General features: G+C 40.3%; 1 protein-coding gene across 2 annotated transcripts in view; it reads right to left on the bottom strand.

The window, feature by feature from the left end:
- The window catches only part of PDSS2 (decaprenyl diphosphate synthase subunit 2), a 256,809-nt gene that overhangs the window by 40,670 nt on the left and 191,596 nt on the right, over positions 1 to 24,543 (bottom strand). For both annotated transcript variants that reach the window (XM_047733752.1, XM_047733753.1), the window contains exons 5-6: positions 8,924 to 9,097; positions 7,852 to 7,983 (exon numbers count right to left, since the gene is read on the bottom strand). In XM_047733752.1, the coding sequence (XP_047589708.1) occupies positions 7,852 to 7,983; positions 8,924 to 9,097 (306 nt within the window). The remainder of the gene's footprint in view (positions 1 to 7,851; positions 7,984 to 8,923; positions 9,098 to 24,543) is intronic.

Raw genomic sequence — 24,543 nt, forward strand, 5'->3', positions numbered from 1 at the left:
GCATTCCTTTTTCATGACTTCTGTTGGCTAGGAAGCCTCTCATTCCCAGCTTTGCCATTGAGATCTTCTTCTTCAAGGACCCCCTCAGAGATCACCAATTTCCCAAATCTCTTCTTGACTTTCCTCTGTGCTCTCTAAATGACATCACTACAGTATTCTTTGTATTTGTGTATTTCTTTTATTCCCCTCTTTAAGAGGCCACAGACAACCTGCAGGCAATTTAATTCTATATTTCCTGTACTCGAGCACTTTGTTTCCTTAAAAGTAACAGAAAACCATAAGAAATATTTTAATTTAGGAGATCTCTAGAGCCATTTCAGTCTTTGTGGTCTCATATACAGTCCCTTCAAAGGCCCATACTATCCACCCTCTGTGGTAGAGGATGTTAATATTATTCCTTTTGAAACAACTCAACAAGCGCCCGGGTGACTCAGTCATTAAGCGTCAGCCTTCGGCTCAGGTCACGATCCCAGGGTTCTGGGATCGAGCCCCGCATCAGGCTCCCTGCTTGACAGAAAGCCTACTTTCTCCCTCTCCCACTCCCCCTGCTTGTGTCCCCTCTCTTGCTGTGTCTCTCTCTGTCAAATAAATAAATAAAAATCTTAAAAAAAAAACCAACTCAAAATAACTTAAATAATTAGAAGCATATCAGGTAACGTTAACGAGGACTCTGCATTTCTCTCCTTTGTTTTAAGAATATACATTTGTTACGTTCATGTACACCAGCCTTGACTAGCGATCTTTGTTTCAGGTTTTGAATGAGAAATAATAGCCAGATACCTAGGGATGAGTGAGTTACAGCTCAGCACTGGTAAAATGTAGTTCACTTAAGGTAGTTTACGGTCAGTTATGACACTGTCAGAATGTCACAAGCCTAAGTGACATTTCAGTACTTTCAGAAATAGCCAGGAGAATATAATCATAATTCCTATCTCTTCAGTGACTTATAATGGCCACAGAAAACTAGAAGCATCATTAAAAATAAAGCTTGCTGACCCGCAGCAGCCCCCGGACTCCCTGAGAGAGTCAGAGCTCTGTGGTTTTCTGAAGGATTCTACGTTCTTTTATTATGAATCAAAATGGTAACTGAGTAGTGACTTCACCTCCCTCGGGTGAATCACCCATTCACTCAGTATTTTTACCTGATCATTATTTTTCAGCAGCGACAAATTTAAATTTAAAATTAAGGTAGAATGTAGTATGGAAACATTGTTCAACAAATATTTTTCAGCTGTTTCAGGTCTGGCCTAGTGCTCTTAACTGCCTCTTACAAAAGCGGGGTGTGTGTGTGTGTGTTTGTGTGTGTGCATGCACGAACACACATGTGCACCTGCCTGCTAACGGGTGTGATGGAAGACAGCTATCTAAGCTATCTAATCTTGAGACTTAGGGAGGTGAGGAGGAGGTAGCAGGGCCTGATATGAAAAATTCCAGAAGTTTCTTCTTCCTGGCTTCACAACGATGTTGAATGGGCATTAAGGGTATGTGATCTCGTCTTCCCTGCCATGTCTAGTCATTAATTCTCACTCTCTCCAAGCAGGAAATCGAAAGGGTAGATGGGACACAAACCTGTCTGAGTAGAGCAGGGAAGTAATTTTACATGTGATAATAAGAAATCATAGGTGACTTCCATCATTGAGAGCAAGACTTTTCCATTTCTCAGTGTCAAGTCTAGTATTAAGCATCTAATAGAGATTAATATTTTTCTTATAATGCACTTCTTACCTAAGAGACCTATTTCTTAGATTTATTTGAGAGCTGAAAGTGACCACAGAATGATCTAGTTCAACAGCATCATTTTACAGAAAATAATAACAAGGACACGGAAGACTGTGATTAAGGTTATACAGATGCTAGCTGAGTCCGGACTAGAATTAAGGTCTTCCAAAACCTAAACCTGGTTCTCTCCATTTCTGCTATACCAACTTGACTTTTTCTATTTAACAAAGCATAGCTGCCATCAACCAGTATAACTCTGTGAAAACCATACCATACACACTTTTTTGACGAGTATTAACTGGATGACTATTCCAAGTAAGTCACTATGTCAGCTGCCATAGATAATTCAAAGGTGAATTCATTGTTACCCTTAAGGATCGTGAAATAAAATTCAATACCTGAGAAGGAAAGGGTCACAAAAATGCAGTGGGGGTAAATAACAGGAAAACCTGGAAAGAGAGTATTAGAACTAATTTCAGGATTAATAAGCAACCTCCTTGAGATTTAGGATAGAAAGTCCCTCTTGAGTATTATGCTAATTGTGTCCCCTAACTCTGACGAGGGGGCACTCACAGAACAACATTATCATCACTTAGAGCTTTATATAAACATGAATATTATAATTTAGAAGATAAAAATAAACTCAGGTAAGGAGGCTTTAACCTGAGGAATGTTTCCCCTTGCACGACAACAACCAACTTCCTGGTCCTTATTTGTTTTAGATGAACGAATCTTCTCTTCACCAGCAATCCTGTTCATGACTTAGACATGGAGATAAAGAAGAAGGGCCTGAAGCTAACTGGAGAAAACCACATGGCCTGGTGGGGCTGCGAAATGGACAATAAGCTCCCGGGCTTTCTGGAAGGATGAGGATCTAGACAGTATCACAGGGAACCTAGGTTGGTGGGCAGGACATCATCTGCTCACAGACATCATCTTGGCAGGGCTTGCTGACCTCTGGACAAGATCTATTTGGTTTATTTGAGTTACTGCCGAAGGCACTGGCTATTTGGAAAGGATATCCCTCTGCAAAGTTAAAATCAAGTCGGAGACAGAGATTTGGGACTATTTTACCAGCTGTTTAGGAAATCCTGGATTCTCATGTTGTCTACATTTAAGACTTTGTATGCTTGCAAAGAAACCAAAAATTAAATATGTCCCTTTTCTGTGAAGCTTCTTTAAAATTCACATCTCCGAGAGATATATGTATGTATGTATGTATGTATGTATATGTAAATAGCCAAGGGAGAGTTGGTAGCTTCCATTCAACATATTTAGCTGGATCTTTTCAACCAAAATGTAAATCTGCAATGTATTCTAATGTAACCCAATTAGAGCTACTAACACCATCTGTATATATATTTTTGGTTCAGCTGTCAAAAAACACACAAATACACCCCAGTAATACAATATTCAATAGTTGTATATTTCATTGTACTGTACTTCATTTAACCTTTTTTCTATTTTTTTAAAAAGATTTTATTTATTTATTTGAGAGAGAGACATAGAGAGAGAAGGAGTAGGGCAGGGGGAGGGGCAGAGGGAGAGGGAGAAGCAGACTCCCCAGTGAGCAGGGAGCCTGATGTAGGGCTCGATCCCAGGACTCCAGGATCACCACCTGAGCTGAAGGCAGACGTTTAATCACCTGAGCCACACAGGCGCCCCCTTTTTTCTATTTTTAAATGGGCCAATTTTTACTTTTTTCTTTTTAGAGTTACTATTTTAGTGCATATTTTAATAGGTAAGTCTTTGTTCACATCTGATCTTTTTTGGAGGATAGACTATTAGAAGTAGAATTACAATAGGAAATATACAATTTTAAACTATATGTTTTTAAATAAAAGCAAACACTGTATTTAAAAAGCCAACTTTAGGGGCACCTGGGTGGCTCAATGGGCCAAGTGTCTGCCTTCGGCTCAGGTCATGATCCCAGAGTCCTGGGATCAAGCCCCACGTGAGGCTCCCTGTTCAGTGAGGAATCTGCTTCTCTCTCTGCCCCTACCCCTGCTCACGCTCTCTCTCCCTCTCAAATAAATAAATAAAATCTAACAACAACAAAAAAGGAACTTTAAGACTTCTAACAAAACAACCTAGCACTCTCCAGATCTTATCTGTTCTGTGTCTCTCTGTTTAGCTGTTTCTTTTGCTGTCTACCTTCAAACAGTGCTTTTCCTTGATTTTAAGTTGCAGACATTATCTATTGATTCTACCATGAAAGAAATAATTACATTTCTTACATGATGAAACATACTCTTTTCCCCTACCTTCCTCCCATTGATTACCCTCTTTGGCTTAAATCCACATTCTGCATTTATATTTTTATGCTGTATAAATATTATTCTCTAAGCCATGTAGAGTATTATGTTGTATTTCCTTTCTTATACATTGAAAATTCTTTCCCAACAGCTAATAACATCTTCATTCATATGTTTAGTGTGGCTGTTTTAAAACCTGGCCCCAAACTCTTTGACATTCTTCCCATTGCCAGGTGAGCCTACAAACTGCTCTTGATTGTGGGCGGGCTTGTAGAGTGTTCGATAAGAGACGATGGGGGGGGGGCGCCTGGGTGGCTCAGTGGGTTAAGCCGCTGCCTTCGGCTCAGGTCATGATCTCGGAGTCCTGGGATCGAGTCCCGCATCGGGCTCTCTGCTCAGCAGGGAGCCTGCTTCCTCCTGTCTCTCTGCCTGCCTCTCTGCCTGCTTGTGATCTCTCTCTGTCAAATAAATAAATAAAATCTTTAAAAAAAAAATTAATAACTTAAAAAAAAAAAAGAGACGATGGGAAAGTCACACTGTGTGTGACTTCTGAGGCTGGTCGAAAAGAAGATGCAGTCTCCACCTGGTTTGCTGGGACACTGGTGTTCAGAGTTCTGAGCAGGCAAGGAAGAAATCCGACTACTCTAGGGCTGCCATGCTGCAAGGAAGCCAAGCTAAATGGAGGAACCACGTGTGAGCACTCCGGCTGGTCAGCAACGTGGTCTTGACATCCCAGCCCAGGTGCTAGCGTGAGCTGAGTCTCCAGATGCCTACAGCGCCCAGCACTGCTGAGTCACCTCCCCACTCCGGGGCATTCCAGCTGAGGCCCCCGATGTTGGGGGGTAGTCATCTCGGTGTGCTGTCCAAACTCCTGACTCATAAAATTCACTAACGTAATTACATCGTTATTTTAAACAGCAACACTTAGTTTTCTAGGTATCTCCATATTTGTCTTTAATTCTCAACATGGTGAGCCTGGGTGGCTCCAGTAGGTTAAGTGTCTGCCTTCGGCCCAGGTCATGATCTCGGGGTCCTTGGATTGAGCCCTGCGTTTGGCTCTCTGCTCAGCCAGGGGTCTGCTTCTCCTTCCCCCTTGGCCACTTCCCCTGCTCGTGCTCTCTCTCTCAAATAAATAAAATCTCTCTCTTTTTAAAAAAAAGATTTAATTTATTTATTAGAGAGAGAGAGAGAGACAGTGAGAGAGGGAACACAAGCAGGGGAGTGGGAGAAGGAGAAGCAGGCTTCCTACTTGAGCAGGGATCCCAACACGGGGCTCAATCCCAGGACCCTGGGATCGTGATCTGAGCCAAAGGCAAATGCTTAACAACTGAGCCACTCAGGTGCCCCCAAAAATAAAATCTTAAAAAAAAAATCCTCAATATGGTCAAGCATATTAGTTTCATTGTTTTCCTTAGAAAAATCTCTCCTCGAGATCTCTGTCCTCTTGTTCCAATCTGGACTGGAGGCATCACCATCAGCTAAGACGTGCTTGGATGAGAGACAGAGTGGCATGTCACTTGTTACTTAAAGATGTGAGCCCAGTGGCAAGGCTGCCTGGGTTTGAATCCCGGCTCTGCTGCTTGCTAGCTGTGTGACTGTGTGCAAATTAATTTCTCTGTGCCTCAGGCTCCTCATTAGTAGAGTGCTTGGCACATAGTAAGTTCTCTTATTGTTGGCGTTATTAGTTTATTATCCTTCCTTTCATGTTGTCCCAGGAATTCGCACTGCCTCCAGCCTATGTCTGGATTCCCTAGTTCCTAGATTCCATGTCTTTCTCTTTCTTGGTTACTTCCTCATCTTAATAAAACACATCACTCGAAATACATCTCTTGAAAAAAGATGCTTGGGAGGTAAAGTTTTTCGAGACCTTGTATATCTGTTTTGAATTGTCTTTATTTAACACCACACTTGATAATGTGACGGTCATAAACGTCTAAGTTGGAAACAATTTTCTCTTTGAATGTTGAAGCTATTAGTCCATTGTCTTGAAGCTCTCAGTGTCACTACTGAGAGGCCTTTCTGATTCTCCATCCTTTGTATGGTAGGTTTTTCTTTTTCTTCCTGAAAGTATTAGGTTCTCTTTTCATCCCCATTGTTGCAAAATGTGATAATGATGTGACTTGGTATGAGTCTTTTAAAATCAATTATTTAGGGCACCATTTCAATTTGCAAACTTAAGTCCTTCAATTCTCAGGACTTTTCTTTATAATTTTTTTGTTGTTGTTAATTTTTCTTACCTCCATTTTCAGTTTTTTTTCTCTGGGACCCCTAATAAATCTAGGATCTGTCGTATTGGTTCTCTAATTCTCTTATCTCTTTTGCTGACTTTCTTATTCAACTTTCTGGGAAATTTTCTCATTTGTATCTTCTACGCTCCTGATTTTAAAAAATTCTGCTTTCATATTTTTGTATCTAATGATTCTCATTTCTTATTCTTGGATTGTCCCTTTTTATGTATCATCTGTTCTTATTTCATGAACTTAATGTCTTTTCTCATTGAGTAGATTGATTATAGTGCTTTTGGAATGTCTTTCTTTCTTTGCATGGTCTGTTTCCTCCAAGTTCCCTTTCCATCAGTTTGCTTTTGACTCATTCCCTCATGGCACAGGCTTTTCTCTAATGCCCAGAGGTCCTCTAATACCTACTCCATTTCAGTTGGATATTCTGTGCACTTGGGTACTCTGAGGCTTGACAACTGGTGGGCCTCCCCGTAGGAGGACTGGTCAGGGATATGGCACAAGGGAGCCCCAAGCACCCAGGTCCGTAGGTCTTTTCTCCTGGGCTTGACAGTTTCCCCATTTTTCTACCAGGTAAATATGAGGGATTTTAAGCTGGCTGATGGCATGTTGAGAGCCAATAAGGGAAGAGGGTTAGGACAGGGAAAATCTTATTGTTCCAAATGCAGATATCACATAGGTTGTCTTTGCTTGAAGTATGGCTGCTATCCCCACCCTCAGCTGTGCCTAGTTCCCTAAGTCTAGTCTCACATTAACCCAATCGATTAGAACCCCAAAGCTAAGTAAATTCCATGAAGTTCTGCGTAAAAGGGCAATACTTTGTGATTCTAGAGTTTCTCGATTAAAATCAAATTTTAAAAAAAATTCCCTCTCATCTTTTACACCTTTTCTCCTACAAAAAAAGTAGGAAATTCACCCAATTTAAGGCCCTTTTCCCCTCTGACTTTACCATGCTTTTTTTTTTTCTTTGATAATACCTCAGATTTGGAGTATTCAGGGTCCAAGTTTGTTTTAAAATAACCCAATGAGCTGACAGACGGAGCTTCTGGAATTCTGCAGCTTGTGCTAGAGTCTGCAGATGGGGAAATTGCCGTCAGTTAAAGGGTGGTGCTATTACCATAGCCCAATTTTTGAAAGCCTTTAGGAAAAAAAAAAAAAACAAAAAACCCTCTGAATTAATTAGCAGCCACCACAGGCCCTGGTTTTGTGCTGCAGTATTCTAAGAATCCAGATAATAAGAAAACAGTATTTCTTTTTTTTTTTTTAAAGATTTTATTTATTTATTTGACAGAGAGATCACAAGCAGGCAGAGAGGCAGGCAGAGAGAGAGGAGGAAGCAGGCTCCCTGCTGAGCAGAGAGCCCCATGCGGGGCTCGATCCCAGGACTCTGAGATCATGACCTGAGCCGAAGGCAGCGGCTTAACCCACTGAGCCACCCAGGCGCCCCAGAAAACAGTATTTCAATCCCTAACTTTTAACTAACATTTGCCTCTTAAAAATGCAGATTATAAAGTAAGAATATTACCTGTTACATGAAAATGCTCTTATATGGCTTCGCTCATTATGAAATACCAATTACGTTCCAAATTCAACTAAATACTCCTCTACTGATACCTAAAATAGGAATAATTTTGTTTTACCTCTCCAATCTGCTTAATCCACAAATCTCTTCCAAGAAACTCCTGATGTAAGACTACGGGAGCTGAGTTTAGATTAAAAGCCACGGAGTCACTGGTCTTTTCTTTAATAAAAGGCTGGAGATCAGAATTTATCTAGGAGGAGTAGTTAAAAGAGTTAAATCATTCAAATGCACACACACCTTTTAGTCCTTTCAGAAAATACCAGTTAATGCAGTGAAAAATGAAGCTAAAGGAATACAGCTTTAGATGAACTTTAATAAAAAGCCAAAGAACAATTCATAGGATTCACAATAATCTTTAAAATTCTTTAAAGTAATTTTTCCCTGACACATCTCCTTTTTTATTTGGCAGAAGACTTTGTTTTACTTTTTAAGTCAAAAGCAATAATTTAAATAAAGTTTAAGTAAATGTAACTGCTTAATAAATGAATCTAAGATTTAATAAAATATATAAAAACTCATCTGGAGATATTTTACGTGTATGTAACATATGTACGTATTTTCTCCTCTCTTAAAAGCTATTTACATAACATTTAAGAAATACATATCAAATGGAATTTTTAAGTTACATATATACAGAGACAGCAATGTAACAGCTAACTTGATACTTTTTCAATTTCATTATGCCCATTCAAAAGAATCAATTTTTAGAATTAAAGCTTTCACTTTTACTCCCTATATTTCTAAATTTCATTAACTTTCCATAATTTGTTTCACATATGAAACCATAAGGGAACCGTAACAAAAATGCAAATATTCTTTCATTCTGTAAATGGCAACATTAGGTGTTATTTAATAATCTGCAAGAGTTCTCTCAAGAACCCTTTCAGGTAGTAAGAAAAGACAAACATGACAAATACGGTGTAAGTTGTAGCTTTCGGTAAGAACTACATAGTCCCCACCAATCATACTGTTCATATTATGTAACAATCACCATCTATGGCTGATAGGTGTTAAGCGCACAATAAACATTTTTTTTTTGAGATATAAAAGCAGCTTATTAAATAGCAAGAAGTTTCTTACGTATCATTTTAGCTATTTAAGAACTGGAAAAAGAGAAAATGTGCAAATACCTTATGACTCATGGCCACGTGCTTCCCGTACTGAAATGCCACATCCTGAACGTCAGCATCATGCTTTGCTAATTCCATGGCGGCCTGGCAGCTCTTTGCTAATAAGGCTCCATGGGAGAGAAAAGCCTGCTTCTTCCAAGCCGATATTCCAATATCTTTTGTGATAAGATTTTCCTAAAAAAGGCAACAAAGCCAGGATTTTACAAATGCTTTAGGAGTAATTTAATTGTTTTGGATTTTGGCGAGTAGAAGAGTTAAGAAATGCACTATTTAAAACACTCAGGCTAGGGGCACCTGGGTGGCTCAGTGGGTTGAGCCTCTGCCTTCGGCTCAGGTCATGATCCCAGGGTCCTGGGATCAAGCTCCTCATCGAGTTCTCTGCTTGGCAGGGAGCCTGCCTCCCCCCCTCTCTCTGCCTGCCTCTCTGCCTGCCTCTCTGCCTACTTGTGATTTCTGTCTGTCAAATAAATAAATAAAATCTTTATAAGTATACACATACCTACTGCCTCTAGACCAGTGATGTACAGTAAAAATAAAATCTAAGCCACATACGCAATTTAAAACTTGCCAGTAGTTGCGTTAAAAAAGTGAAAACAGGTGAAATTAATCTTAATGACATTTTATCTATCCCAATATATCCAATATATATATATTTCAATATATAATCAATATGAAGTTACTGAGATATTTTATATTTTTTTATACTAAGTTTTCAAAATCAGCGTGTATTTTACACTTAGAGCCCATCACCAGTCACATTTCAAGTGCTCACAGGGTACAAGGAGTTAGAGGCTGCCCTACTGGACCAGTCTGTTCTAGGCAGGGGGCTCCTGGAGGACAAGAATGATGAACGCTTTACGCTGTTCCTTCGAAACTTCTAACAAACTAGAACCCATCCAAAAGGATTAACTAACCCAAATACTTTCTTCCTGCTACCTATACCATAATCTTTCTCCTTCCATCATTCTTTGAGGACAAAATTAACAAATAATAAGAAAACAGGACAATGAAAAGGTCAGTTCAGATCTAGTCTATTTCTTTCACCATGAGGAAGGGCACTTTCAGCCCATTGGTCGGATCAAATTCCCAGCTTCGTTTTATTTATTATGCCTTTAAACAAGAAGAAAGTCTCACTTATGGCAACAGTTACAAGTGTGCAAAATAACATTGTGTAATAATAAAAAAGGCGACCCAAGGGAGAAATAGTGCATAAGAGTTTTATAAAACATTAGGCCTGAATAATAACATATTTAATTTACATGTTTGAGAATGTATTTTTAAACGTGTGAATGAACATACCATATTAATTAATCAAAGATAGAAACCATATTATCTCTCCATATATATACTAAATAAGCATTTGAAAAATTCAACTCCTATTTTTTTTTGGGGGGGGCCTAAATAAAATGGGAACAGATGTGTATTTCTTTAATATGACGTGTGCGCGTGTGTGTGCATGTGTGTCTGTGTGTCAGCCCCAACGTCAGCAAATACTTTATAAAGAAACATGAGTCTTACTAAATTTAGGAATAAGAAAAAAGCACATCACTGTTGTTTAACAGTGTAATGGAAGAGGCAAGAAAAGGATGTATTAGAAAGGAAGATTTTAACTCTTTCTACTTGAATACAGTATGACTGCATATTGGGAAAAACCAAGAGACTCAACTAAAAACTACAATAAGCAAAATAATTCAATAAAGTAGAGGCATACAAAATGAATATATTATTAATATAACAAATGTATTAACCATAGCTTTCATGCATAAAAAATAATCAGAAAACATTATAAATAGGGTCTTTTCTTCTATTATGTCTATGAAAAGAAAGAATAAAAAGCTGGCAATAAACTTAGGTGAAAAACTGATATGAAGAAAAATGTTAAAATACTAGGGAGGGAACACAAGTAAGTTGAATGAATATAAAAATATATCATGTTTAGAGACACTATAGTCCAGGGACGCTTGGGTGGCTCAGTTGGTTAAGCGTCTGCCTTTGGCTCAGGTCACCATCCCAGAGTCCTAGGATCGAGCCCCACGTGGGGCTCCTTGCTCCACGGGACGCCTGCTCCTCGCTCTGCCTGCTCTGCCTACTGCTCCCCTTGCTAGTGTTTTCTCTCTCTAACAAATAAATAAACAAAATCTTAAAAAAAAAGACAGTACAGTCCAACCTCATGAAGTTTACCCCAATTAAACTAAAAAGACCTTTTTCCTGTCCTGAAACCAGACAAGCTGATTCTAGAGTTCACACAGAACAAACAAACGTAATAAAAGTAGGCAGGAAAACCGTGAACAAGAACAGTGTGTGGGGGTTTGGGGGAGGCGGGGGTGGATGGGGACAGCGGAAGATGCCTAGCCCTATTAGGCATTACAAATCTAAAGATACCACGTATTACACTATAATTTTAATTATAAAATTTAAATTTTATAAGTTATAATCATATTTTATAATTATAAAATTACAATTATAGTTATATATAAATATATAAAAATTTATATATAAATATATTAATATAACATAAACTTACATATAAGTTTATATGTTATATTAATATATTTATATATAATATATTATATATAATTATAATTAATTATAAATTATAAAAACTTTTTAAAAAGTGTACTTTTTAGACAGAAGGACAACTGAACAAAATAGTCCAGAAATCAAATTATATATAAGAATTTATTACATTTTAGGGAAAAGATGGACTTTTTCTGTCAATGGTGCTGGTATAATTGAATAGCTACCTAGAAAAAAATAACAGATTGATCTGCATTTACTCCAAATGTCAAAGACAAAAGCAAAGCAACCAACCACAAAACCATAGGCAATGTGAGAAGACAAAGGATGATGAGGAAAAGTATTTCCATTTTCTATCACAGACAAATGGGAACTCTCCTTGTGCTAAGCTAATAAAGTCTGTGCCCCCTGCACCCGTCTCTCCCCGAATGTCACCTTAACATGGCCAAAGGCATTCTGCAGATGTGGCTGAATTCAGGATGTTGAGATGGAGGGATCATCCCAGATTAACTGGGTGGGCCTGTGGTAATCACAAGGATCCTTTGGGAGGAAAGCAGCAGGGTCTGAATCAGGTGATGCGATGACAGAAGGGGAGAAGGGGAGGGGGAGGGGAAGGGGGGAAGAGAGGGAGAGGGAGGGGAAGGGGGGAAGAGAGGGAGAGGGAGGGAGACTGGAAGATGCCATGTTGCTGAATCGACAGATGGAGGCTGGGGCCACAAGCACAGGAATGAAGGCAGAAATTAGAAAAAGCAAGGAAATGGATCTCTCCTAGGGCCTCCAGAAGGAAAGGCACCTCGTCAACATCTTGATTTGGGGGCTTCTGACCATTAGAAAAAATTGCCCCCTCTGCAGAGCTTTACTGAGTGTTGGTGAGGCTCTGGAGAAACAGGCCTGTCCAGCACAGCTCGTGGAGGGGGGGACTGGGTGGCAACTGCACCATGTATCCATGAAAATGACAAATGCATTTGCCCTGTGACCCAGCAATCCCACTTCCAGGAATTAATCGTACATCTAAGGCCACACACATGTGAAACGAAATACATACAGGTTTACAGTCTATTGTTCACCCAGCTGCAAGGGTGATCCTTTTACAACTTAAGCCTCACGGACCACACTGGCCTTTGTGCTGTTTCTCCAGGCAGGCTCTTCTGGGGCCCCTGAACTTGCCCTTCTCTGTCACGCACTCTGCCCAGATGTTTACAGGGTTCAGTTCCTCGTCACTTTGGGGTCTCTGCTCAAATTTCAACTCATCGTTAATAGTCTCCCTCCCTCCCTTATCACTTCCTATCTCCTTACTCTGCTTTAAACCTCTTTTCCGTGGTTCTACTAGACTCCTCATATAGTTACTAGTTTAATGGGTTATTGCTTATCCTCTCCGCTAGAATGCTGGCTGCACAAAGGCAAGGGCTTTGTCTGTTTTGCCCTCTCCTACATTAGATGTGCAACAAATATTTGCTGAACCTTTATCTTTCTTTTGATACCCTTCTCTTTCTCTCATTTCCACCTTCCTCTGTCATCCCTAACTTGGAAATAATAAAGAACTGAAATAATTCTCCTAGAACACCTTCCTAGCACTCACAGCTTCGAGAAAAACTGCAGCATACCATTGAAGGCACTCCATTTTGGTACCAAGCAATACTCCAAGCCCCATCTCCTACCCAAAACAGTCCTTTGAAGGCTGGTTTCTAGCAACACAGAACAATTTGCTGTTTTCTTGAATAAAATATGTACTTTCACACTTGTGTGAATTTAAAAATATTATTCCCTTCAAAAAAGATTATCATCTCCTCCCACCCCCTTCCTATTAGATTGAATACATCCGGTTCAAACATCGATTCTTTTTTTTTTTTTAATTAAAGATGTTATTTATTTATTTGGCAGAGAGAGATCACAAGTAGGCAGAGAGGCAGGCAGAGAGAGGAGGAAGCAGGCTCCCTGGGTGAGCAGAGAGCCCGATATGGGGCTCGATCCCAGGACCCCGAGATCATGACCTGAGCCGAAGGCAGAGGCTTAACCCACTGAGCCACCCAGGCGCCCCTCAAACATTGATTCGTTGAGAAGCATTCTCAAATACTCCCACAAACACTTTCCTCTCTAAACCAATGTTACCTTACTTATATCACAACATAGCATTGCATTCTTTCTTTCTTTTTTTTTTTTTTAAGATTTTATTTATCTATTTGACAGACAGAGATCACAAGTAGGCAGAGAGGCAGGCAGAGACAGAGGGGGAAGCAGGCTCCCCGCTGAGCAGAGAGCCCGACTTGGGGCTCCATCCCAGGACCCTGAGATCATGACCTGAGCCGAAGCAGAGGCTTAACCCTCTGAGCCACCCAGGCGCCCAGCACTGCATTCTTTCTGACTTGCCCGATTGCTTATCTGTCTTTTCTTGACTAGGGTGGACCTTGTGTTAGGCATCTTTGTATATTTTTAATCACTTAGGCCATCTTTAATCTCCAACAAATGTTTGCTGAATGAATAGAATTATGTTTACCTGTTGCATTTCTTAAGTATTTACACACTCTTTAAAAAATTTTTTTCAAGCTAATGAGTAGATGTATTCATACAATGAATGCTAGTCGGCAACAAGAGAAGGAACTACACACACACGCCCTGCATTGGATGAATCTCAGAAACATTAAACTAAGTGAAAGAGGCACAAAAGGCCACATATTGTATGACTTCATTTATGTGAAATGGAGATTAGCGGTTGCCTAGGCTGGGGGTGGAAACTGTGAATGGGCATGAGGGACCTTATGAGAGTGTGTGTGAAAGTGTTCTAAAACTGATTTATGGTGATTACTGTACAACTGGATACGGTTTCTAAAAATCGTTGAATTTTATGCTTGAAATGGGTTGATTTTATGGTATGTAAAATATAGCTCAATAAAGTTAAAAAAGAAAAAAATGACTGAGTAATATTTTACATTTCTTGGTCTTAAATGCTTAAATTGTCATTTCAACAATTTCTATGACTCTCAATTAACTTTTTTGTGGCTTGTATACCATCCTCATTTATTCATACAAGCTTTACTTAGGTTCTCTGATGGGTTAGGTTCTCCGCAAAACAATATAGATACGAAGATGAACGGTCTGTCCTCAAGAAGCTCACAGTCTAAGGATGGCATGTATAAATATATCTACATAAACGTATGGTTAAAGCAATATGATTCTGTTTCAGAATAATTTTTGCAGGGTTTCCAATCAAAGATTCAGTTTGGTTCATTACATTTTCCTTATTGTGACTAAGATGTTTTATTATTCATTATTTCTACATTTTAAATTACACAAGTGATACATGATCACTGAAAAAAAATTAGAAAATTCAGATAACCAAGAAAACAATTAATTTATAGTCCCTAGAAATATATTTGTATAAGTTAATAAGGGTGTAAGTTAATAATTTTGTTTCTAAGTTAATCAGAACATTTATTCTCTGAACATTAAATTATTACATATTGTGACCTTGGTTACAAATGAAACCAGGTCCCTCCATTCATTTCCATCAGCTTGCCATGTATGTATTATGAGAGCACGCTGTATTACAAAGGAAAAAGGAATGTACAATTATAAAATACCAAGAAACTGGTTTGATAACCACATTCAAATCAGTATCTTCACACATCAGAGATACAGAATTGGTGTGAAATGAATGAATGTAGTCAGAGTAAATGAGATTTAGATATTTTTATAGCATCGACTTACATATGTGTAGTTTTTACTGAAGATTTATTATCTATAAAAGGAAGACACAGTGAATGAATATTTACTTTTGACGGGATTTCCTTTTTTCCATAAAGGTAATATATACCCATATGCCTATCGAATGACTGTCAGACAGAAGAACGCTGATTTAAAAAACGCAAGTCTCTCATCCACTGTCACATGACCTTTTTGCTCAAGTAAGGCTGGTTCAAATAACACACACATACACAAACTGAAGCCTGCAAGACGATGTTGGCCTGAGATAGTGGCACTGGTGGTTTTGCTCAAATATAATATGCTGTTCTGCTAACTGAATTGTCTGGGGGACACGTACTTTCAGTTACATGAAAGTAATACATTGTATATAAGTATTCACAGGAGACAGGAGTGTGTTTATAAAGTGGCTTGTCAGATTACAGAACAAAAGCAAATTAACTGATGCAGGAAGATGACAAAGCCCCATCCAGAATTTACACGTCAAACTTCTACCTTTCATACTATCAGAAAAGAAGAGTTTGGGTGATTAAGGAACTGGCTATCTGTTGAGTTAAAAGCACTTCAAAGAAAGGATGCAAATAGCCTCTGTTGTCATGCTTCTTACTTCTGATACATGCTCAGAGCCATTATCTTTATAAATGCAGCATAAATTTGGCTCTGGTGAGAGACCTGATCTCTCTAATGCCCCATTTTACCATTTTAAATGTTCGCTTTGAGTTGCTGCTTTTAGCTATTTTGAGAAGTTAAATAAGATCCGACACAGTTTACTACCCTTATTTAAAAAGAAAAAAAATAAGTTTAGGAAATTCTCAATAAGGACTCTCTAAATTTAGCGATAAGAAGGAAGCAAGGAGGAGAATGAAGTCTAGTACTTCCTGGGAACAAGCTATGTGATGGCATTTTCACATTCATTATTAAATTAGCTCTCAAAAATCTTAATTGTCATTATTCCCATTTAAAAGTTAAGGAGGTTTGAAGACTATATTTTGACCAAAATCAGACACTAGTACATGACAGAGATGAGTCTCAGACAAATAGCAATTGGATTCTATTTTGCTTAATACATAATAGAAATATATGAAAAATCTTTTGTACTTGGAAAAGTAGGTTGTATTTAAGGATGAATGACATGTTTTATCTATGTATCAAAAACCTATTTTCAACCTGTAAATTAAGTCTTTTAATAATATCTATTGAATAAATCCAACAGTCTAGAGTATAAGATGAGTAATGAGATTAGGAATAGCAGACATCACAGGTATTTTTTTAGGAATCCCTACAGAGGAAAAAAAAGTATAATATTTTTAACAGAATCATCTAATAGGGTAAAATAATTTGCTCTGATTTATAATCCAAGCACATGGGAGACAGTGAAGTAGGTATCTGGAAGGTTTATATCTTTGTAAATCATGGGAGAGAAATCGGTAAGATCTGATTCACACATATAACTAACATTGTTTTATTGTTTTTTAAAAAAAGATTTTAATTATTTATTTGCCAGAGAGAGTGAGAGAGTGTGAGAGCACAAGCAGGGCGAACAGCAGGCAGAGGGAAAAGGAGGGTCCCTGTGGAGCAGGGAGCCTGATGTGGAACTCGATCCCAGGACTCTGGGATCATGACCTGAGCTGAAGGCAGATGCTTAACCGACTGGATCACCCAAGCGTCCCTAACTAAATACTGTTAAAAAAAAAATGCCTCTAGAGGGGCATCTGGGTAGCTCAGTCAGTCAAGCATCTGCCTTTGGGTCAGGTCATGGTACTGGAGTCCTGGGAAGAGGCCCATGTTGGGCTCCCTGCTCAGCGGGGAGCCTGTTTCTCCCTCTCTCCCCTGCTTGTACTCTCTCTCTTGTTCCCTCTTTCTCCCTCAAATAAATAAATAAAAAAATCTTTAAAAAAATGCTTCTACACCATAAAGCTATTAAAACGTCACTCACAAATTAGAAGGGTTACCAGGGACTTCTTGGTTTTGAGCAAGCCAGTCCCTTCCTGCCTTCTGCACTAGTCAGATCTTGCTGAAATGTGTAGGAATGACCACCCTGGAAAGGGGTCAGGATGGAGAAGGGAAGACCCTTTTATAGCACAAATCCTTCAGCAGGTGGTATCCTTGGGAAGGGGAAAGCTCTGAACAGCTAGAGGGCAACAGATAGTTTTCAGATGGGTTGCGCAGTAGGGGCAGTAGGGAATACTGACTAATTCTTTGAGATGAGCAAACTGGACAGCACCAAGAGCAAATGTGGTCTGCTCTGAAATGCACAGCATCGGTGCTGCTTGGGATACCATGGGTACGTGCAGTAGACGCAGGTGGTTGATTTTTCTGCACGCTTACTATATGCCAAGCACTGTGGATTTAAAAATCAGGCATTACTTCTTGATGATTAGAATTTCAGCAGAAGTTCGGTTTCAGTACATAGAAAGTAGTTTGGTATGTGAAAAGAGAGCTGTGCTTATAGTACAGAGAAGGGAGTGAATACTTCTATTAAGGAAGATGGGGGGGGGGCATCTGGGTGGCTCAGTCATTAAGTGTCTGCCTTCGGATCAGGTCATGATCCCAGGGTCTGGAGAGAGCCCCGCATCGGGCTCCCTGCTCAGCGGGGAGTCTGCTTCTCCCTCTCCCACTGCCCCTGCTTGTATTCTCTCTCTTGCTATATTTTTTTTGTATCAAATAAGTAAATAAAATATTTAAAAAAAAAGGAAGAGTTATAGAAGACTGGTTGGGGACTGTTGGAGCTGAATTAGGTTCTGAATAATAAACTGGAATTAGCCTGGAAGGTAAGGTAGAGGATGACTTGGGGGCATCATATTAGTCCCGCACTGTTGAAGCCTACAGTGGAGGGGTAGGTGAGAAAAGAGGAGACTAGTCAAATAGGTAAGAGGTCCAGAGGTTTGGATTCTTATCATTTATGTGCAGGGAAACGGTTTTCAGCAGGGAAATGATATGATTACATGTGCAATTTAGATGGGTTGTTCTGGAGGTCATTTAGATGCGGGGCAACAACGGGAAGCTCCATTACGGGGTAAAGTGTTACATTCCAGGTGAGCAGATCACAGGAAAGGGGTAGCTAATGGAGACTGAGAGTCGAGAACAAGATGAGCTGCTCAAAAAGTGAAACCAAGATAGCTCCCTACTGTGGACAAGACGCTGCCCACCTAGGATCCACACCACTCTCCCTCCTCACTAACAAGACCTCATTTTGTTCAGGTCCTCACAGCTCTGATGTCTAAACCAGACTAACAGCATCTTGGACAAATCTGCCATGATTGATGGTCCTGGGACCTGAACCATCCCCTCCCACATTCTTTCCTTTTATGTAACCACACCCTTATGTATACCCTCAGGGCATGACGCCCTTGACCTGTCCAGGAGATAGGACAGGGGCACACACCTAAACACTGTCCTCTTGGTGGCTCCCTAGAATGTACTCCCAGCCTCTTGGCTATAAAAATAGATCCTAAGGGAGGTGGGGTTGCAGCCTTGCTGCTGCCAAAGATACGCTTCTGTCCCTCATTCCCCCAGATAAGCCATTTTTCATCTAACTGAACTGGTCCGCCTTTTTCTTTGGTCTTACAGCTCACTTGGCCTTTGGAGGTCATCTTGCACAGACCACCCCCGCCCCGTTTCATGGGATAGTTGCCAATGATTACTTTAGGGATGGGAGTGTGGTCTAACTCTAGCTAATGAGACAGGAGGGAAGTCTACCCAGGAGGCTCCTAGAAAGAGACCCAGGTGAAACTAGTAACTGTTTCCTTGGGATGCTGCTCCATCTCATTGAGACACACCCAGGACTACTGCAGCCAAACTGCCAACAGCCTGATGATAAAGAGGACACCAGAAGGCAGAGGCGAGAAAGAGACAAGCAGAGACAGAAAACCTTGATATCGTGGAGCTGTCATGTTAACTCTCCCTGATGCCCCGAATTGCCCAGAACCTGCAGACTTCTAGCCTTCAGAACTGTGAAAAAAATTTTTTTGTTGTTGTTTAAGCCACCCAGTCAGTGGTATTTTATTGTGGCAATCCAAGCTAACAGAAGCACCTTCTGCATAAATGTTAGGATTCAATCATGGATGTCCAGAAAGCATATTTACTCTGTTCCTCCCAGTATCTTTCAGCACAGTCTTCATGACCTGATGGTCATGCTAACATGCATTATGCTAACATAATGCCTTAAAATATGTTGGAAAGATCTATATTCTGACAATCTATTTCTTTTTTAAAGATTTTATTTGAGAGAGAGAGAGCATGAGAAGAGGGACCTCTGACCAGAGGGAGAGGCAGACTCCCTGCCAAGGAGGGAGCCTGATGTGGGACTTTATGCCAGGGCTCCAGGATCATGACCTGAGCTGAAGGCTGTTGCTTAACCCACTGAGCCACCTAGGTGCCCCTGACAATCTATTTCTGCATAACAAACCACCCTACACCTTAATGGCATAAACACCACAACCATGTTATGATGCTCACAGATTCTGTGGGTCAGGGATTTGAAAAGGGAACAGAGAAGATGGCTGGTCTCTGCCACGGGATTCTTGGGGCCTCAGTTAGGAAGACTAGAAAAGCTGGGGATGATCTACCGACTAGGGGCTGGGACAGCAGGGTCACCAGATATCCACTTCCAACAAGACAGTTTATTTACCCACACCTCCGCGAGGCCCTTGGGAGACTGAGGACAGGAGCGCCTCCCTGTGGGCAAGTCACATGACTTCTCCCAGCAAGGTGGTTGAGCTGCTTGAGTTCTGAGAGACCAGGCAGAGGGAGTGTTCAGGACAGCAAGCATTCTAAGAGACCTTTTTATGACCGAGCCCAAGAAGTCGTGTAGTGTCACCTCTATAGTACTTTATTGGCTGACGTTCTCACAAGTGCATTGAGATTCAAGGGGAAGGAACACAGATCCTTACTATTTGATAGTAGATCATGGGAGGAAAGTAAAAAAAAAAAAATGTGACCTTTTTATTTTATTTTTTTAAAACCACCACACTCTATTTTTTTAAAAAGATTTTATTTATTTATTTGACAGAGATCACAAGTAGGCAGAGAGGCAGGCAGAGAGAGGACAGAAAGCAGGCTTCCTGCTGAGCAGAGAGCCCGATGTGGGGCTTGATCCCAGGACCCTGGGATCATGACCTGAGCCGAAGGCAGAGGCTTTAACCCACTGAGCCACCCAGGCACCCCCACACTCTATTTTTTTAAGAGTGCTCAGGAGAGCAACTGAGTTCTCTGCTCCCTTCCGGTTATGGGGCTGGCCAAGAGGATGATACAGAAGATGGAGTGAGGCAGCCATGAGGGTAAGCCTGGTGAGGGGCAGACGTATAAAGGATGACGGCTCTGCTTTTGACCTGAGAATCTGGATAAACAGTAGTGTTCTTTGTGAAGACAGAGAAGAATGGAGTGGGTTTGGAGGGAAAGATCATCTATCTGGTCTTATGTGTACTGAGTCTGACATGCCTGTAAGAGCTCCAAGAAGAAATACTGAATGAGCAGCAAAATATTTAGCTCCAGAGCTCAGGAGTGGTCTGGGATGGGGACATAAATTGAGACTCACTGGCACACAGACAGCTGGTAATTGAAGGCTTGAGCTTCATTTTCTGAGAGGTCTATTCTTGTCCTGTGATCAGAATGGTATTCTGTTAAACAATTTACATGCTTAATAGTCATGTTTTATCTCTCAGGCAAATAAACTGCCTCTTAAGATGTTTTGCTGTGATAGCTATCACTAAGTGACCTGGAGTACCTCTAAATGGTGTACAAATTCAATTTAAACACTGAACAAATAAAAACATTCACCAACCAGACCCACTCTAAACTTGAGGGTCTACTTAATTGAAAGGACCATTATAGGTACTAAGCTGTCTCAGTCACCAATGGCTTTTTTGCCTTCTCAGTATCTGTGTCAACCTTCACTTTTCACCTCTATCTAACTAACCTCATACTCCTACATTTGATTCTAATATGTTTACTTCACAATACATTTGCTGCTATTAAATAAAAACATTTTGTGGATTAAAAAAAATAGATACAGTACTATTGCTTAAATGTGGTGGGCACTTTGTTATTATTCTTTAAACTGTATGTATCTGCTGTATATACTCTTGTATGAGTGATACATCTCATAATAAAAAAAAATTTTAAACCACTCTCAGTAGCCTTTAAATGTGAATAAACTCAACATTTTTATTTGTAATGAATGATTTAAGACTGTGTCTACTTTATGAAAAAAGGATGTTAGTAAAATTATAGGTATTTATTATCACCACCACTAGCATCTTCAAAGTCTTGGATATGGGAGTGATATAAGCTTGAACAGATGCCCAGCAAACAATAAAAAATGACATGGCATGTTTTATTAGCTCATTAATACATGCCTTGGGTGCAATGTTAGGGACAGGTTGTGAGTAAATGTACCAGTGAAATACACCCCAGAGTATCTTAATGCTTTTATACAGCACTCACTGTTTCACTTCTAAATCTCTTAAATACATGTTTTCTTTTAAAGACAATTTTTACACACACACACACACGTGCATACACACATGGGATATTTTTAACTCCAAAAAAAGGAAAATAAAGTTTTCTTACTTCTAATCTACAAAAGAAAACTTCCAATACGAACTCCCTTCCACTTTGAAAAGATTAATTAGTTTCTTGGAACTCAACTCACTGATTCTTTAGTTAACCTCCTTTGCCCACCTTTATCCATGTTTATAGGAAGAGTCTGCAAAACCCAGGATTTCCCACACTGTTTTGTGCTTCTGTTTGCACACTGCACAATAACGTCTCTGTAAGAAACGTTACAAGAAATGTTCCTCTCTGGCCACCTGAGGAGGACTGCCCTCACGAGTAACATGGTTAACTATCACCATGAAGAAGTTCATGACCATCTACCCTCCTTCAGTGGAAACAAATGCTCATTGCTTGCCCTTCATCCTAGGAAGGCAACAGTAACTGCAACAGAAATTGAGGAAAAACGTGCTAAAAGGTACAAGACCACACTGGATATCATTTTTGTACTTGGATTCAAAGCTCATTCTGGTGGTGGCAAGACAAGTGGCTTCAGTGTGACTTACGAGTCATGGACCCCAATACAGTCTAGCATGATGTGGCTGGTTTGAAAAAGGCCTCATGAAAACAGTGAAAGGAACACAAGAAAAGACTGAAGAGAGTCAGGGGGACCGCGAAGGCCAAAGAAGGAGTGCTGGCAAGGAGGAGCCGATTCTGCAGTGACTTGACCTGGGTTAACTGTGCAGATTTTTCATGAGGATTACTAAGCTATAAAAACTTTAAGAAAAACACAAAAAACCCCCATCCCACTGTAGATGCTTCATGAACAGCCCTGACATGGCCTGCCTGAAATGCCAAGTACCAATCCTCTGTTCTCTTGAGCTGGAGGAGGGCTGACAATCCAGTTACTTAGTAGTTCCCAGCCCTGGAAGGCAGCACTTGGGTCCTCAGGCTGGAAGCTTCTAGTCAACTGCTCCGATAAGAACCCTCATGATGGGCTTGGCCTGGACCTCCAGGTCCCCATGGATGGTCTGACTCTCTCTGACTCCAATTTACTCTTGGTATAGCTACTCCAAACTCAGTGGCTTCCAGTCATCACATGCACGTGTCTGTGGGTCAGACAGATTCAGCTAACCTAGACTAGTGGTTCTGCTTCACCTTGCATGTTTCTGGGTTGGCTGGAGGGGCTCTGTTCCAAATGCTTCTCATTTTTCTTGTTCCAGAAGTCTAGCCAGAACAGGTTTTCTCACAGTGATTGCAGAAGCCCAAGAGAGCCTCCTGTTGGCCAAAGCAAGTCAAATGGTTGCATGCAGAGGTCAAGGGCATGCAAGCACACCCTGCTCACGGTGAGTGAAGACTGCAGTTAAACGGCAAGGGACATACAAACATGTATTATGTTTCACAATTCCTTTGGTTCAGAATTCTGGAATGGCTCAGCTGGGTGGTTTCAGCTTGGGGCCTCTCAACAAAAGACTATCATCTGCAGATAAAGAGACTGAAACCAACCTGTACGAGTACCCTGTATTTCTAATTATTGTCTATTACTTTTAAAACATATTTTTGTGCAACACAGTTCATTTCACGGGAAAATGCTATTTAGAGGGTACTAGGCATTAAAACAAAAGTCTGCACTACATAAAGAACAGGTTAAAACATGATGAATGTTGACTCAATTCCGCAAAACACACAGCGAGACGGTAAGAAAGCAAGTGACATAAATTGTCAATCACTTAGTAAGTTGAGAGAGAGAATACCTGCTGAACTCCTGGGCCCTTGCCCCACATGGGCTTCCACTGCCAACAGTCTTGTCTGTCGCTTCAGACCCATGTTATTTCAAGGTTCTTCCAGCTGGCCTCCCCACTTCCAATTTCTTTGGCTTCCATTCGATCCTATTCACAGCTTCTACAATAATCTTCATCACAGCTTTTCTCATTATATAAGATCCTATGGTGCATTCCTCTTTATTTTAAATCAAAACTCCCCAATACAAATGTTCAAGATCTACTTTGACTCATGGATTTTTTTTTTTTTTTAAATTTTACCAGTGTATTTATTTTTCCGAGTTTGGATTTTTCTCTCTCTCTCTTTTTAAATTATGTTATGTTAGTCACCATACAGTACATGATTGGTTTTTGATGTAGTGTTCCATGATTCATTGTTTGTGTGTAACACCCAGTGCTCCATGCAATCCGTGCCCTTCTTAGTAACCATCATTGGGCTCACCCATCGCCCCACTCATGGATCCCTTTGAAAATGATAACTTTTCCTAGCAAGGCCTCTTTGCTGTAGCTCCAACGACAACTCTGTCTCCACCTTAGTTCTCAACACCCACGTACCTGATGTGTCCAAGCACAGATGCTGGTACATAATAGGTACTCAATAAAATTTGTAGAATGAGCAGGCCTAGAATAATACTTGGGTAACCCTAAAATAAAGTAAGTTTCTTGGTTTTAGTTGAGCCTGCATCCAAGGCACCTGTATGTTGGTGTCATATGTGTTTTCGTACTACCGGTCTGTCTCTTGGCTCTTACCTCCAACCACTCTACTATTCGTCCTGTGTGTGCCAGCTGGGTAGGCCTTCCTTCTCTTCTGTGGATACATTAAGCTGATTCGTCCTTCAGGCATTTTCCTGAGTTGCTTCCTCTTCCTGGAATGCTTTTCCTTCTGTTCTTTTTTTTACACAGCTGATTTTCGTCATTCAGATCTCAGCTTGAAAGTTATTTCCTCAGAGAGGACTTCTATGAACATCCAGTCTAGAGGAATTCCCTCAATCCCTCACTGTCATGTATCCTTATTTCGTTCTTTGCATACAATTATACCTATCAGTTATTTCTCTTGGTTACTTGTGTATATGATTGTTTAGAGTTGGCCTCTCCACTAAGATGTAAGCTCCCTGAGGGCAAAGATGTCCT

Source organism: Lutra lutra, chromosome 6, assembly GCF_902655055.1.
Source record: "Lutra lutra chromosome 6, mLutLut1.2, whole genome shotgun sequence".
Lineage (NCBI taxonomy): Eukaryota > Metazoa > Chordata > Mammalia > Carnivora > Mustelidae > Lutra > Lutra lutra.